The sequence below is a fragment of the Protomyctophum parallelum genome, assembly GCF_964188405.1.
Source record: "Protomyctophum parallelum genome assembly, chromosome: 6".
Taxonomy (NCBI): Eukaryota; Metazoa; Chordata; class Actinopteri; order Myctophiformes; family Myctophidae; genus Protomyctophum; species Protomyctophum parallelum.
The window spans coordinates 18,070,319-18,088,915 of NC_139701.1; the positions used below are offsets into that span (position 1 = coordinate 18,070,319).

General features: G+C 42.7%; 1 protein-coding gene across 1 annotated transcript in view; it reads left to right on the forward strand.

The window, feature by feature from the left end:
* rxrgb (retinoid X receptor, gamma b) overlaps nt 1-18,597 on the forward strand; it is a 51,034-nt gene that overhangs the window by 12,701 nt on the left and 19,736 nt on the right. The window contains exon 2 of the mRNA XM_083767482.1: nt 16,961-17,208. Within this exon, the coding sequence (XP_083623608.1) occupies nt 16,961-17,208 (248 nt within the window). The remainder of the gene's footprint in view (nt 1-16,960; nt 17,209-18,597) is intronic.

Sequence of the window (18,597 nt, forward strand, 5' to 3'; positions counted from 1 at the left end):
GGTTTATTGCAGGGCAAAGTGTAGGGTCAGTGAGGTTCACTTGCTTTGAACCTTGTGGGAAGTTTGTATGCGACGGTCACGGCCGGGAGAAACACCTTCCCTTTTACTACCATTTGTTTTTGCACAAGGGGAAGGACACCGCACAAATGCTCCGTCTATGGCATGCGGCAATCTGTTTGCACTGATTAGTCTTAACTAGCATGGCCGAGGGACAATTCTATCCTTATTCGTTCCGCTCTTTCTCTTCAGAAGACAAAATAAAAACGGCAGCTCTGAAGTCTGAAGAGTTTGTTGTGGATGTGTGACAACGGAAAATCCTTGCTTTTCTTTCTTTGAATATCTTTTTTTCCCCCTCTGTAATAATATCCTTCTTTTTGTTTATCTCTTCAATCATGGCTGAGATATAGTATACAGGACAGAGGACGCAAGGGGCTTTTCCCAATTTATGATCTAATGTTCTCAGCCAACAGAAGAGATTAGGAGTGTGTGATCATGTGAGCTTTGCAGAGGGAAGCTGTCATAGAGGGAGTGTGACTGTACACCCACCCCCCCACCCCCTCGTCAGTCAAACCCTCTGTCCTTCCCCTGCTCCTCTAGTGCCCCCCCACCCACACACGCGCACACGCACGCACACACACACACACACACACACACACACACACACACACACACACACACACACACACACACACACACACACACACACACACACACACACACACACACACACACACACACACACACACACACTCCCCCCCCACCGGCCTCCCACCTTCTTGACAGCTGGCCTGCCGAGTTGCAGATACTTACCCGGCGATAAGAGGATTTACTGACACAATTGATCAGACATCAACCTCATTTAGCAAAGAAACAACTGTTTTGTTGGGTATAGTGAGTTTGTGTGCATGGAGTTAAAATGTATTTTTCTTCCCCCATGCTTTTAAATGTGGGCTGGCAAGAGTGTGTTTTTGCATGCATTTATACGTGAGAGTATAGAATGCTTGTGTCTGCGGAGGGCTTACAGCCAATGAGTTGGTCTGGCAGTGAAGAGATTTCTTAATTACATGTCCACTGTATCTAATGAGCTCCACAGGCTGTCTCTGTGATTGCTTTAGGGTGCATTATGCTCTCTGTCACTCTGTCCCAGTGCTGCCAGCAACACACACACACACACACACACACACTCACACTCACACTCACACTCACACTCACACTCACACTCACACTCACACTCACACATGCACGCACGCGGACACTCACAAACATATTCACATGTGTGGGGCATTCCTACTATAGAGACATATTCAGCTATCAGAAAAAACATATTTGTCCAGCTTAATGCATTATTCCAATTTTTCCATGTAAATATCCATTGACACTGTAACAGGGGAAACAAATGTTGGACATTATAGGGGGGAAAACTTTATGCTAACAAATCCTCATGTAATGAAGAATATGGTATCACATTGTGAACACAGAGTAAGATTTTAATATAATATATAAAATATTATTTATCAATCATATTTTCAGAATTCTGAAAATGTATTGTTTCAATTTCCTCTATAATTAAGCGTAACAGGGAGGACATTTATGCTTGACCTTATCAGTAATGCAACCTAAAACATTGGGTAAAAAAGGCAAATTAAAGTGTCTAGGGTTTCCTCTCAAAAATATATGCTGCTTACTGAAGTCATTTGGCTAGTGAAATAGTCATTTACCGGTGGATTTGCATCAGCGTAACAGAGGGGACAGTAAAGTGAGGGACAAAATTGATTTCAAGATTTTAAGCAGTGAAATTGCTCTGCATACATGGCAATAACATGGGCACAAGCCACAAACACACAGGAACACACATGCACACAGGAACCACATGCATGCACAAAAAACACACATGGGCTTGATAATTCACATGCTAGGGGTTTGTTTACATCTCGGTAGGGGGTAATCAGATAGATATTGAGGTAGGCTGGAGTCATTGTGTAGCAATCTTCTGCTAGCACCACCCCCATCATCCTCATCCCCACGCACGCACACACGCGCACACACTCACTCCTCTAGTCTGCTCTCCATCCAGACAGGATATATTATTAGTTAGTGGGACATGGGCTTATTGAATTACCATGTGGCGGAGCCCTCCATCCAGGCCAGGCACTGCCCTGTAATTAACAGTCAGGGATTTTACCACTTTAACCCTGTCGTCACAATTATGGGTATTTCATTATAGGTGAAACTTTTTACTAAAAGTTTTTTTGTTGAAATGTTTTGTGGTTAAATGGTTAAGTGATTAAATTGGCTAAAGAGACTCCGGTTTGATATTTATTCCTCTTCTGTTCAACATATATTTGTGATGGGCGATAGCCCCTCCTATGTCCAGCTTTTAGTGTATGTGCAAACACAAACGTTGTCCTACACAAACATTAAATGTCATTGACAATGAATTGACAATTTTGAGTGTTTGTGTAAACACAAACATTGCGTAACACAAACATGGAAGACAAAAGTGGGGACGCAACTTGTGATTGGCCGGAATGAGATAATGTATGATGATGTACGATGATACGAGCGCCCCTCGTTTCACACAGGTGTGATTTTTCATATAACTTTTCATATCAAATCAATAGGACACAGGAGGGTGGACACTGGGTGTGCCAGTCCGTTCAGTGGCAGCTGACCGGATGGTGCGCCTTCGACTTTCAACTTCTGTTGAATGTCTAACCTCCACTCTCTGTCCTCTGCTTCCGGCCTCTACAAGAGAGAGTGTTTTTGGCATGGCTGATGGAAGGCTGTGGTTTTGGTCCACCATGTTCAAAAACAGGCCTGCGCATTCTTTGTGATGTCGTCATGACTCATAATGTGTCTGCTTTTCTGCTTTGCAAAACATGATTTCACAACGCTCAGTCAAATTCATCATGTTCCATTCCCTTTGTTCACTCTGTCTGCAAACATTACATAACATTATGATGTACTGTAGCCCTACTGAATGTCACACGCCTTGAACACAGAGAGCTTGTTGAGTGACGTACTACTGTACATATGTACAGTAGAGTGATATTCATGAATATTCATTAATGAATGATTGAATATTTTATCCAAAGGTCATACACCATAAGGTGCCCAGCTCACATGGGCCTAAAAGACACTATTGTACCAATAATTCCATTCAAAACAAAAACATATGGGTGCCAGTTAGTGCACAGACCATATGCGCCTTGTAAGTGTGCAGACCTAAGATTTAAATCTGACACCTGTCATAATGTTGTCTCTTCTCTCTTGGCCCTTGGTTTCCTGTCTCCCTACACTGTCGTATCCAAAATAAAGCATAAAATGGCAAATATAAATCTTAAAACATGTACATTATATAATATAGCATAAGACGATAATAACACACTATATATAATGGCCACAGAGAATACTCAATAATTGGTAGGAGGGCATTATTTTCAGATAACTTGCACGGCTGTGGTGTCATTCTAAATTAATATCCATATTACAAATGTTATACCGTATCCCTGGTTACTGCTATCAAAAAACATGAATTTTCAATATAAATTTAAACCCTTTGGGAGAACACAAAATGTATGAGTTGATATTTTAGTAAAAGACGTGACTGTTGCCTGCTGACTGATTGCGTTGTACTCATTTCTAGGTCGTTACTATGGCTCCCAGTTGCATGGAGTAGTAATGTGATGGTTATTCCAAGGCTGATGAAGATAAGGCCCACACACAATGTTTCTCCGCTTTGTGTCAGGGGCTAATTCGCCTCTGCATTGTGCCTTATTATAGTACAGTATACTTACAAGTACAACTCATTCATTTGTCATTGGACAACATTGGACCATGATGAATTCCATCATCTGAATGGGTAGAGAGACAGCCTGGAAAGCAGAAGGTCTCTGGTTCGATTCCTGGGACGCTGCAATGTGTCGAGGAGGTGTCCCTGAGCAATCCTTAAATTAAATGCATCCCCCACACTCACTTGAGAAGCACTCATCTGGGTGAATCTGAACACAAGATTTCCCCCGTGGGCTAAAATATGTCAAATGATTTATCGGGGGTGGCCATCCCAGGTTTGAGCCCCGGCAATGTGTCGCTACGGTGTCCCTGAGCAAGACACTTAACCCCCCTGAGCTTAAATCTGACCAATTGGGCTGCAGTCAGCTGGGTGAAGCTGAAAACTGAATTTCCCCTGGGCAACCAATCAAATAAGTCTTATTATTACTATTCTTATTAACATATTTTTCCTCACAAGTCATCACATACTGATGCATGATCCTGTCTCTTAAGTAGTTGACCAAGTTCCAGTGATTTGGGAATGAGAATGCAGCGTTGCATTGGAAGGCATTTCTTAAAAGTTGAGTTAAATGGAATATATATATTCAAAATGGAAAAGTTTCCTTACTGAGAGGAAGGGACCGCATACTCCAAAAAGTTCCTCGATGGAATAGGATTTAACGCTTAATTTCGAGTTTTATTCGCACAATGCATTTCACCGTGTTAGTATCTTGCCTACCACCCATCTGTTTCTATGGAATATGTATATATGTTGTATTGAATACTGTATTAGTCGAAATGAGATGAAATATACTTTATACCTGTAAGTAAACGGCACAGAGGTACAGTGAAACAAGCTAAAAGGATTCAGAAAAATTATATATGTTACATACTGTATGATGAAGCATGCTGCCTGCATTCAGCGGCCATATAGAACAACCCAGAATATAGATGACATTTATGAAAGAAAAACATTTAATAAATGAAATACTATTACATATATTATATACAGTATACTGTAGGTACATGTACGTACTGTTTGTGTGTCTGTACTGTGGACGAAGTCATGTAGTTGAGTGTCCTATATGTCTCTCCAATGTTGTGAACACAAACTACTGTACATTTCTGCTACTGTTATAGGCAGTTTACACTAATAGGCAAATTCATTAACAGTTTGACTGTTTTTTACGATTAACCCGCATTTTAATCAACCCCCCTTCACTGCCGAGATTGTTGTATTACCTTTAGAGCATACGCTGAATTATTTGGGCTTTTAATCCGCGAAAATCCATCAAAAAAAGCTCCCGTGGTTTGTTATGATCTGTGTGTAGCATCCACCATCTTGGTGCACCCGGAAGACGCACACAAGATTGGTTTCAATGAGGCGTTGCAACCAATGCATTTCAATTGGCCTCAATTTCCCAGAAGCCCTAGCAGCCCACAGCATGTGACGATTTCCGGTTTCGTCATCACAGCGAAGCCATCCAGTCTCATACTCCGCGACGAAGACGGATTTTCTTTTGATTCATTACATTACGGCGGATTAAACACATAAAACAAAAGGCGGGTATGTCCGATACGGCAGCGACATTAACCTGGAGTAATCCATTCGCGGCACGGAAACTGTTAATTAAAGTCGTTCATAATACATTGTAATGCTACTGTCATTTTTCTGATATTTCTATCACTTACAAAGATTGCTGAGAGTTTGAAAGCCCATATCTGGCACTGGCAGTGTTTGGGACTGATCGGGCTAACCTGCAAATACGATCCTCCTTTGAACTTGGTTCTAGAGTTTGGCAACAGGTGACCTTTGAGATGTAATGTTAGGGGTCAAAGGTGCCCTGAGCCTCTCTATCAGTTTGTTTTCTCTCAGAGATTGTTGCAGAGCAGCTAGTACACAGTGAAATCATCAGCGTTTATTTAACTCTTTGAGAGTTACAAATCGACAAGTTAACGGTGAGTATTTTACTGTAATGGCTCTCTCAGACAGCACGACATGAGACACTCACAACGTATAGTCGTAAGATGTTTGATTAATATATATATATATATAAATTATTATTGCCTCTGTCTTGCTTAAGAGGGTGTTTCATTTTGTGCCTTCATTCCTGACCGTCTCTTGTTTGTGAAACATGGGTGTTGACAGACAGCCGCATTCCAGGGCCTCTTTGTATAGGGCAATTTACATAGAATGGCAGTAGAACAGACGTCTGCTGAGGGGTGGGTCATTCAAGGATAGCGCCCTTGAGCCTCTACGGGACGATTTAAGCTTCCTCCGCTGAACAAGTTCCTGCCACGCGCGCACACACGCACACATACACACACACACCTCTGCACAAGCATGCACACCTCGCTGGTCATTCACTTTCAGGATCAGGAATCCCATCAGCTGACTTGTGTCCATGTGCTACACTCCCCACTGTACATAAGAACACTCTACTGTACTACTGTAAAGGCAGTACTAACCCTGCAAATAAAAATAAAATAAATGTAGATTAATAAAAAGAATATAATGTAATGCAATACCAACCCACTGTCAGGCAGGACAGGATGTTGACATCATCAGTGTTGTTCTAACTCCCAAGTGTGAGAATTATTTCCCCCGAAAAACAATCAATTTTGTTCAATTTGTTAAATGAACACTTGGGATTTACTTTACTCACAGGTCACATTATTTTCAGTGGTGAGTGTGTCTGCGTTTAGAGCCAGCTTTGGAACAGTTACAGTTGATTAAGCTTTTGAAGAGACTCTGCACTGTCTCCTCATAGAGCTTTTCAATTCAAGTGGTAACATTGACAGTCACAATGTACATCTTTTTGATTAATGTCTTGGTTTCACCTGAATGTGATGACGTGACCTCACTCACACTGAGGCTAGTGACAGATGTCCCTGTAGGTAATAGGCTTTGTAGGCAATAGGCATCTGCATCTTGAAATGTCAAATGTGTGTGCATTGTTGTTGATCTAGTGGGAGGACAACTTCTTGAAGTTGCACACTGCTGCAGCTTGCATTTGACCTCATTTCCATACATTTTTCATAACAGTTCCGCACAGAACTTCTCGTACTGTACAGTACATGCCAATCAAATCTTGCTTTGTATCAACCCCTCCTGTGAAAGTGTCTGTAGCATGTGAGAGAAAGCGAGAGAGAGAGATACAGAGAGAGAGAGTGAGAGAGAGAGAGCACACTTGCAGAGTAGAGGATTTGAAATGTGTCTGAATTGCGGTGATAGTAATAACTTGAAAAAGCGCCCTTTGGGCGCTTAGCTCCTTCCTTCCTGAAAGCCCCCCACCCCCCTCACCGCGCCCTTATCCCACCACACCACCCATAACCCCCATCTCCCAAGCACTTCCTATGTGAAAGCCCCCCATGTCACTAGCCTAGGTCCCAGCCTTACTCATCTGCGAAGAGAAAAGCCTGGTCACAACCTAAGGCAGAGAGTGTATCGGCGGAAGTGTCAGACCGGAACATGCGTCGGATGTATTTGCCCCGGATACGATATTTTTCGACCAATCACAACAATTCACGGAGAATGTAAACAGATTTGTAAAGCCTCAACGCCATTACTTCATACTTCTGCCAAAAACCCGCCACTTCCGCCGATGCACTCTACAGCATAGGTCTTGCCCAGTGTGTCATGTCCCCATAGATATGATATTGTACTGTTTAGGAGCTCTGAGACTGTAAACAGATTACGAATGTAATAATTATGCATAAATGCTATAAAGTATAAATAAGAAAAAAACATAAATAGAACATTTCAATTACCAACATCTTTTCTTGTATAATGCTGCGTCAAAGGAAGAATATAAAACGTTTTATATCGGTGCAAATTGGACAACATATACAGTACCATACACCAATATCAATATATTTATATATAATGTATTCATTAGACATCAATGGCATAACAGTTGCAGCTCAGGAGGTAGAGCAGCCGGCCGCTTGGGAAACGGAAGGTTCTTGGTTTGATCCCCAGCTCCCCCTGAGTTAGTTTTGAAGTGCAAGACTTGAGCAAGACACTGAACCCCAACATGCTCCTGATGTTGGTGCCTTGTATGCTTGGTTTCCTCCACCGTCAGCATGTGAATGTGAGTGTGAAGAGTGGGTGAATGTAATACACATAATTGTACAAGCACTTTGTAAAAAGGTTCTGCTATATAAATGCACCATTTGCATTGAAACTGCTTTAAGTCTGATTTCTACTTTGTATTGTCGTACAATGCGTGTCGAATGATCTACAGTGTACAGTGCGGAGCATAGTGGTTGTCAGTTGTTGTTTTTTTTTCTTGGGACATCAGCAGGGTTTATGGACTCTTGATCTCCAGCTCCAGAGAGAATGTTGACACATTGTTGGCTCAAGGGACTACAGGCCTATTACTATACAATATGTCCTACTCAGCACCTCTACAATAGAATGGGTCTTTCCTTGCCCTGAGGCATGGTGCTTGCATGCGTGTACGTGCGTGCGTGCACATGTGTAGATAGCTGGTGGCGCACAGCCTTTTGCGGTACATCCAGTCCTCAGTTGTAACATAATACTGTACACATAAAAGATCACTCCAGGAGGTTGAGCGCATGCTTCTAACTATAGCAGACAGTGTTAAAACGGACATGAGTGGGCATTATGTACTGTACTAGTAGTACTGCTTACTGATTATTGCCTTTTGGTTATTACTGGGTAGTAGTGGGTACGCACAATATTGACATTCTGGCCAATAACCGATTATTGGATCCAGGGGGTCGCAATGGTTAGCCCCTAGAATTAGCATTTAACATCAAATTCAGTTATTTTATGCATATATTTTCTGTAAATGTTTTGTAGATTAATCTGATTTTAGATTGGCACTGAGTGCATCTCAGTCCATGCTGCCCATCTACATGTGACATGGATCTGACACGCATGTTTGTTCCTACTTCCTAGGCATGACATAGGCTAACATTAAAACATCTACAACTCAGCTTTGTGAGTTTGTAGATTTTTTTAAAAACATAGGTTACTTGACCATGTAGGTATTACTATTTTTCTTTTGCTTTCAGTCCTTTATTTATTTCTCCAGATCACTACAATCGTGGTGGCAGATAGCACTGACAAAACATCTTACGGTAGCTCCCTGCAACGATGCCAGCGGCGGAAAGCGTCTGTTGTTGAATATCTGCTGTTGAATGGGCATGGGTGGGTGGGTACACTGTACCCACTGTACCCATGGGGGGGTGGGTACACTGTACCCACTGTACCCATGGGTGGGTGGGTACACTGTCAGGTTGAATGGGCATGGGTGGGTGGGTACACTGTCAGGTTGCAGGTTGTAGGGAAGCAGTCCGAGCATGCTCGTCAGCCTTCGACCGTCGGATAGCAGCGGGCTTCTTGTTGAAAAATACATCAAGCCACAGGCTATTTTAGCACCATAGTAGCCGTCTGTCGATGTTGTCGGCTCTCTTTTTTTCACACCTTCCAACCGACTGATACCTACCTACTTCATTATACCAGCCTGTAGTAATCTGTTGTCTGTTTGGTGGAGAGCTTCCTTTAAACCTAATGACAATAATTGTATAGACACATCAGTCTAGTGGTATGCTCATGCATCACCAGCCTAATCACTATGCATTAATCACAAAAACACACCATGGCATGAGTGAGGACTGAGGAGGATACCCAAAACCTGTCAACGTGAACTAGGCATCAGCGCTCTGACACAATGAAACAGTTGAACAGTATGTCTTATGGCACATTTTGGAAGTGAACCTGGTCAGAGCCCTGGGCACTATAAAGTCATCTGTTCTGGGAGGAAAGGGTCTACTTCCAGGCTGCTGAGTGTGCAAGTTTCATTGATATAAGTGGGCGGGGGTTTTCTACGCCTCCTCAAGTTAGTGCTAGGGTTACTGTATACGTCTGTGATGTCGGGTGCACATGCAGATAAAAGAAAAACATTGCTTTGTTGTTAGTCTGACCTGATTTATTAGGACTGCTGAACTTCTTCAACAAAGGGTCTGCGATACAGAAGTGTGGCATCTCAGATATGATCGCAGTATGCTTTTGCGATCATTTGTTGTCACTTACACAGAAAATGTAAAGAATTCCACTTGGCAGACAATGTCTCTGTCTGTGTAGTATAGTTAATGCTGCAATTGCATTATATTTTAGTGAATAAAACATTATTTTGACTAATCTGAATGGGAGAGAACACAACTGCTACTGGTTGACAAGAGGTATTGCATGCAATTTAGCCTCAGATGAGCTGTTCCTTAGCACAACATTAGAAATTGTGGCATAAATCATGCATAAGCTGCTTTTCCATCAACGCATCGACGTGGTTGGCAGATAACGAATGTGTCGTCATATTGGTGCGGCAACGTACCGTGACAAATGTGTGTATGTTTCCGATACCGATTGTTTTAAGTAATTATTGGCTGACCAATATATTGTGCACCCCTAGGCCTAGTTCGTTAATTTCATGGGAATCCCTTTATCACTGACCATAAGCAATATAAACATGAACTAAATAAATGGCTTGTACTCAGTCAATGTGTGGCTGTAGTACAGCTCTCCTATGCAGACAGTTGTGTAGCAGAGGGGAGGGGAGGGAGGCCCCGGTACATATTTGTCTTCCAGGCACTGGGAAGGCTGCAGAAAGACACTGAGTGAGAAAGGGGGTGGGGGCTGCAGTCTTCATGCTAAACAGGAAGTTGCACAACATCTGTTCTCTGGCATACAGAGTGGGAGTGAATGGCCAGCTGTGTGCATGTGTGCATGCGCGTGCGTGTGGCTGTGTGCACATTTCTGTAGAAACCACGATGTCCATGCAAGCCATGGGACATTCCTCTCTCTTTCCCAATTTCTCAAAGCATAAAAAGGCAATATTTTTGTGTCAGTGCTTTAATACAGTCTTCAAATATTTCCCAACTTTGTTCTGATCCTGTTTCTTCCCTGCTCAGATCTACTGGATGAGAAACAACTAGGACTCGTAATCACCACCAAAGGTTATGGATCATAGCCAATGTCCAAACTATTTTGAAGTTGTTTATAAAACTGAAGCGCTGTTAAAAAAATTTTTTTTTAATAAAACGGCTTACAGATTGAACTCATATCGGACATGAAAAGCAATGAAAATCTTTAAATGTTATATTTCCCAGGATAGTCAACATGATTCAATATAAATCATATTTTCCCAGAGCAATAAAAGTCTGCTTGTTTGAAGCTTTTATGGAAATGATGAAGACTGACTGAGTTTTCTTACAGAATAATTAATTATATTAACACTTGCTGCCGAATCTTTCAGAAAAAAGGCCAAGCAGAGGAGGGAGATTTTATTTTTAAAACCCCCAAAAAACTGTGATGCGAAATTACTATTCCATTACTACATCGCGCTAGTAAGTCTGATCTCTCTTTAGAAGCGTTAATATTGTAACAGAGATGCATGATGAAGTCAGAAATGAGAACAGAACATCTGCGTTATTTTTAATCTGCACGGACGCTCCGTAGATTCAGTGAAAATAGGGGGTTTACGGGCCGTAAACAAGAAAGTAATAGATGCGCGTGTAACACCCGGGATTCGAACTTGGGCCTCCCGCGTGAAAGACCAATATCTTTTTTTTTTTTTTAAGATATTTTTTTGCGGCTTACGCCTTTATTGATTTTTTTAAGGGATAGAAAGTAGGCTGACAGGAAACGGGAGAGAGATGGGGGGATGACATGCGGTAAAGGCCGTGTCGGGTCCGGGAGTCGAACCCGCGGCACACCGCGACTGGATCACCAGTCCGGTGCCCAGACCGTTACGCTACGGCCTGGGCCAAAGACCAATATCTTAACCAGCAGACCAAAGGGATATCCCTATGGACCGGGGGAGAGACTTTTGAGGCCATCAGGCTGTGAGTGACTCTACTACACGTGCGCACCCAAACCGGTCGGGAGGGGCTGAGCAAGGCGCTGCCTAGCAACGTCCGTTTCCAAAAATTTGATATCAATACCTATCAATACCCATTTTATATCAATAATAAAGACCTTAAGACGCCCCCACATGTCCCAGGCTTGTGTGGACGACCTGGGCATCAGTAGTGTTAATGTTTATATTGGCCGGGAATCCTCTCGTATTCACCCTCGGAAGATACTTTAGTAATTCAGAGAAAAAGACACATTTCAGTCAACAATTGACTGTCCCTGGACAGTCAAATCTGTGTTAATTTAACTCTGAGAGTGTACAAATGGAACCAAATGCTCTCATAATGTTCTGTTAAATTAATGCTGAGGACTTTGACAATATGTGTCTGTTCCACAAGCGCAGTTAAGATTTGTTTTTGTCTGACAAAAACACACACTCAGAAAATGATATGAAGGGTGTCTGGTGGCTCAGTGTCTGGCCTTGAGTGTCTGCCCTGAGACTGCAGGCCGGAGTTCGTTCCCTTGCCGAGTCATACCAGAGACTATAAAAAATGGTACCCAATGCCTCCCTGCCACAATGCCACATACTCAGCATCAAGTGTTGGACTGAGTCCCTAGGGTCATGTGGAAGGGGTGTACTTGTACATCATGCTGTCTCACGCGCTGAAACAGGATCTAGACTCCTGACCTATGAGCCACATTGGTTCAGCCAGTCAGTACCCAGACCATTATGTCCCATATGAGCAGGAGGACCTGGATTCAAATCTGACCCCTGTCTTGTCACACTCTGATCTCTCTCTCTACCTTTGGGTTTATGTTGTCACGCCACACTGACCGGCTATATCTAAAAAGAAAGCATGGAAATAAAACTGTAGGCATTACTCTAAAGTGTTATCTCCCTTTAAGACAGCAAGTAGTTTTAGTCTCAAAATCCTGGCGTCTCCACGAAAACCTAGAAGTGAAACTGCTGAGGAGGGGTGTGGTGTGTGTGTCTGCGTGTGCACGCGTGCATGTCTGTGGGCATTGTGTGTAATTCTCTTGGCATGTCAGTACAGTGGTGGTTCTTCTGCAGGTGCTCAACCCCCTACACAAACACTGGGATTTGACATCTAACTACTGCACTATAGGACCACTGCACCATTTTTCTCTGTATAGGCCATTTTCCATAGAATAAGATGTCTAATGTGTCAGCCTGTTGGCTAATGGCTATACAGTATAGAACATGTTGAAGGTGGTGTTGTGTAACGAGTGTGTGTATGTACATGGTTAGTTTTTCTATTTTTGTCTGTCCTGTGTGTGTGTGTGTGTGTGTGTGTGTGTGTGTGTGTGTGTGTGTGTGTGTGTGTGTGTGTGTGCGTGCGCATGTGCGCGCTTGTTCTGTAATTTGCAGTAGTGATTAATGTCCCCTCAGCTAAATGCATTAGGTGACGCACCATGGTCCTCATAGCCTGCTGACTGACAGCTTGCCTTAATAGGTCATCTATGTAAATGCCATCATGTCACTTTATATCGATGGATGCAACAACGCTGGATGAACACACTGGCACTAAAACCATAATGTGCGTTGCGTCCTGCAAGAAAAATAGCACTATTTGTTAATGGTATTTGCAGTGCTGTAAAGTACATTTACTCAAGTACTGTCCAATTTTCTACTTCTGCTCCATTACATCTCGGAGGCAAATAAATATCTCCACTACAATTATGTATGTATTGTATATGTATACAATTTTAGGCAGATCAAATAATTTATAAGAAGAAAAACAAAACAAATAGTGTTGTCTCCTGCCTTTATTTTCTTCTTTCTAATGATTTGATCGGCCCAAAATATTGTGTTCATTGTCATGATTTGTCACGATCCGAGTTGGCTTTGTCCGCGGCGTAACCGTCTTTAAATAAATACTTAAAGAAAATCCTATGGGAGAAATGCATTGCATTTCATTTCCTGGGCCACTCGTCGTTCTGAAAGGGGGAGGGACTACGACGCTCTATAGGCATATAGTAATTCAGGTTAGATGTGGTGAATATCCTTCATGATGAGCCTCTCTTTGCTAGACTGTGATCAACTCCTTGTGCAGTTCTCTGGTCCGGTCTAGAGAGAATCAGCATACGGATTATGGTCTCTGCTCCATATTGTATTCTAACTCTCGACTGGCAAGACTAGGCTACTTGATTCAACTTTTATGTGGGTCCGAGTTAAACAAATTACATTTTGAGTGTGACTATACACACCTGTATACACACCTTTTCGTAACACAGGGTGCGTTCGTATATAGGCACTGGGCACAGTGGTGTGCCCTCTGGCTGTTCGTTTATTCGAACGCACCCTAGATCCTGACAAGTCCCAGAAAAGACACAATGTTTTGGCCAGTTGTGAGTGGCTGCGTGGGCCGTGGCTCCCCAAATATGGTGGCCGCGAATCCCGCGATACAGGTTGCTTCAATGAACTGCAGTGACGAAAGGGGTAGGTTTCTATATCTATGTGTGTGACTACACACCTGTTGTGTGCATCATATAAATCAGCCATCCCCACATCAGAGGGAGTCGTGTCTGTAACAGTTTGTTACTGTGTACTGGTATAGTTTCTAATTCAACAATTAACATGGCAAGCTGCGCTGTATCATTCTGTATCGAACTGGACAATAAAGACCTTTAGACACCTGCGGTCATGTCCACCACCATTGAGCCTGTACACAAAGCCATTAAACTTAGTGAATGTGATCCATCTTGTTTTCTGTGCTGTACTATTAATAAAAGCTTTTACTTGTTTTGGATATGTCCATTGGAACGGTTCCTTTTTGTCATGGAAATGGAGAAACTTCTGATCGCCAGAGCGAGCCACACTTCCTTGTTTTTACTCGGCCAGTCTCTGTGACGGGGAATAGGTGCGATTGATGTCTTTACAAGGCCGACCGGAGCCACACATTCACAGTCATATGAGAGCGGGCGGTGCTTAGACGCCCACACGGTCAGGGTTTGTAAGAAAATCAAGTGCTCCCCTTCCCCAGCTACAGAGCTGCGGGATCAATGTTACGCACATGGGAATGATATAAAGTGATTGAAGGTGTAGATTATCATGATATTTACTATGTGGTCTAATCAGAAACCAGCCAATCAGAATCAAGTATTGGGACTAACCATTTTAGACATCTCGTTTTTACCTTTATAGCACCACCAACTTGAACTTAAATGACCACTTTTCATCCTATGTTGATATAATTGGTCCTCACTAATGTTCATGATAAAATACCACAATTTTCATCTACTCTGTCTATGTCTCATAGGAGTGACATCATCGTTACAAGATTTTTTGAAAATAACATTTAGATTTTTATTATCGTGAGAACGATGGCTTGCCTTATCGCATTGCAACTTTTCAAAGAAAAGCCTGCAGTTTCTATTAGATTGGATTCCCTATCGATGATAGGGTTTCTGAACTGCCCACAGCCTTCCTATGAAATACAGAAAGAGTAGACAAAAATTGTGCTATTTTATCATGATCATTATTATATGGTATATAGGTTGAAAGGTGGTGAAGTGGTCCTTTAAGCCTCGTCCACAGTTGTTGTATGATAATGGAGAAGGGGTTAGGGTAGGGGAGGGCTTAGGGTTATACATCACTAAAGTGATGTATTTAATTTTCGATTGGGCTTTCAGCTTTCAGGAAGAAACCAAAAATACATAGGGAAGACATTTAAATATTATAACCACCTGGGGGTCTATTACACTAATGTTAACCCCATAGACACATAGAAAACAGAAAAAGTACAACAACCACACCACTCCATCTTTAAAAGGCCTGCTAAAATGTATAATTTGTGTGGACTCTAGGATTGGAGTTAATAGTAAATTACGTAAATTCTCCATTCATTGTCAATGTTTGTGTAAGACGAAAATCTACACTAATAGTGTAGAATAGCTGAATATAGTTTTAATGATGTTTGGTAGGCAAGAAACACTTTCCTGGGGGGGTTTATGTGAGCAATATGTGTTTTAAGATATTTCTTTTTTCTTTCTTTTTTTTGTATTTCAAAGTGATGTCATGGACACTGGGCTCACTTACTTCCTGGACTACATGTTGTCTCAGTAAGACAGCCCTCCCCCTATCTACAAGGAGGAGCAGTGCACCATAGTATTATGGGAATTGTAGTCCAGGAAGGAAGTGAGCCCAGTTTCCATGACATCATGGACACTTTGAAATACTAAAATATCTAAAAACACATATTGCCCACATAAAAACCCCCAGGAAAGTGTTTCTTGTCTCCCAAACATCATTCAAATAAGATCTGGTTGCCAAAGGGGTGAAGGGTCCCTTTAAAGGTATATTCAGTGATTTCACTCAAAAAACCTTAGGTTTCGTTTTTGGCTGTGGGACCCAGCCTTTCGTCCAATCAGGATAGAGAGTAAAAAACGAAACCTACGGTTTTTTGACCCCCAGGGGTTAACTGGGGACAGGGAGGAACTCCTTATATGGCCAGCACACTCTATAGTAGGGAGGATTATCACAACAAAACAAAAAAATAAGTGATATTTGAATTAAGTGAAATCACTGAATATACCTTTAAGTACAATGAGATTGAGCTAACAGTTTTGTTTCCAGTCTGAGAAAAGTAGTCTAACGTGGCTGAGTAAACAGGACTCTGTCTGTCAGACGGACCCATGTATTTCCAGGATAACAGAGATAACACCCTCACAGGAAGGTTGTTATTTTGAGAGAGAAATGTCCCGCAATACAAATGCATTTAGATTTTTATTTGGTTGGTGACTGTTAATGGTTGTATAAACCCTCTCGTGTAATATTTCTTAATTATAATATTTTTTTTGGTCTGTGTCTCAGTGTGGCACAGTGTGGCTGTGGACAGTTCAGAAACCTGAAACTTTCTTTATTTCTATTAATGAAGAATAATAATGGCTTCTAGTTTAGTATGCTAACTTTCCATAAAGATAAATGCTATACTTTCTAAAAGCTTGGAAAACCCCATCGATGACATCATTGGTAGACACTAGGCAGGTTTCTGAACTGTCCACCAATGAGACGCAGAGTTGAGTAGACAGAAATTGTGCCATATCTTATAATGAGCAATAATGAGGACCAAGCAAGTGTATGATGAAAAGGTTTTAAATGGGTGACCTGTTTCTGCTTCTGTAACGGTTTTCAATCCTTGCATCTAGTTGTTTTTGTTGTGCTTTGTGATTCAGTTCATGTACCTACCGGTATGTACTGTATGCTTATTGTCGTAAGTTTGTTTTTTGAAGTCTTACATTGTAACCTGTGCGATAACCTCCTTTCTCCTGTGTTCTCTTCCACAGACTCCTCAGGGCCAATGAGCCATTCCCACCACCACCACCACCACCACCCTGCAATGGGCAGCATGGTGGGCCATCCCTCGGTCATCAGCACCTCCAGGCCCCTACCGTCCCCCATGCCCACCCTGGGCTCTCCCATGCATAATGGGCTGACCTCACCCTACTCTGTCATCACCACCTCTCTGGGCTCACCCTCCATATCTCTGCCCTCCACGCCCGGCATGCACTTTGGAACGCTCAACAGTCCACCGGTGAGGGGAGAGTGTGTGTGTGCGTGAGTGTGTGCGTGCGTGCGCATGCTGCTAAGATTGTCTCTGGACAGCTACTAGTATGTGCTGAAAAATGTGCTTTGTCAGAGCTGTTTTCCAATGTCTGTTCTGCTGGGTCACACAAATTAATTCTTCATAATGGAACAGTACATTTCAATTCCCACAGTTATGATGCAGATACATGAATCTCCTTTGATGCCAACTGCTTCCCGCTGGTACTCACTCCAACCCTCTGCGTAGGTGTGGGAGAGCGCAGTGGAGTGGTCGTCTGAAACTCCTTTCTACTAAACTGTTTCTGCTAAACATTTTAGGTGCGAATTAGGACTTGCTCAATCGTGATTCCCTTCACAACCACAACTACTAGTTTAGAAGTTCCTTATGAATATTTGGTTTCAATAGAGTTATATTGGAGTCCATTTATGTAAATCTCGAGTGGTGTCGTGCCGTGGGTCACTCACTGACGAAACGGTGGCTATGTGGCTGGTTGGTCATTGCCTAGTGACCTTTGCTTCTCATTTGCATACATTTGAGCCAAAGCCAAAAGCCAAAGACTTACTTTGGGCTTTTTATGCCTTTTATAGTGGATAGGACAGTAGGCTGATAGGAAATGAGGATAGAGAGATGGGGAGTAACACGCAGCAAAGCCTGTGAGGATCAGGACTCGAACCAGTGACACGCTGTCAGACTGCCTAGCTGCCTATAGGTGCTGTTACACCAGCAGTCCTGCTACACCAGCGGTCCTGTTACACCAGCGGTCCTGTTACACCAGCGGTCCACGCTGTCAGACTGCCTAGCTGCATAGGTCCTGTTACACCAGCGGTCCACACTGTCAGACTGCCTAGCTGCATAGGTCCTGTTACACCAGCAGTCCACGCTGCCTAGCTGCCTATAGGTCCTGTTACACCAGCGGTCCACGCTGTCAGACTGCCTAGCTGCATAGGTCCTGTTACACCAGCAGTCCACGCTGCCTAGCTGCCTATAGGTCCTGTTACACCAGCGGTCCACGCTGTCAGACTGCCTAGCAGCCTATAGCTGCTGTTACACCAGTGGTCCAGGCCAAAACAGCAATCCTTTCCTTTTTGTGGGAATGCTATCTGAAAGGGGAGCACCAGCTGTGATGTTACTATTGGATGCTGTAGTGTAGTGGGTAACTGTGTTACCCAAATCAGCAAGACCGATAATTCGACTTAAGTTGTGGTAAATATTCATGATGAATGGTAAATGGTGCATTTATATAGTGCCTTTATCCAAGGCCCTTTACATAGATTGTGCATTACATTCACCCACATTCACACACAGACGGCGGAGGAAAACATGCAAGGCACCAACCTGCTCATCAGGGGCAATTAGGGGTTCAGCATCTTTCTCAAG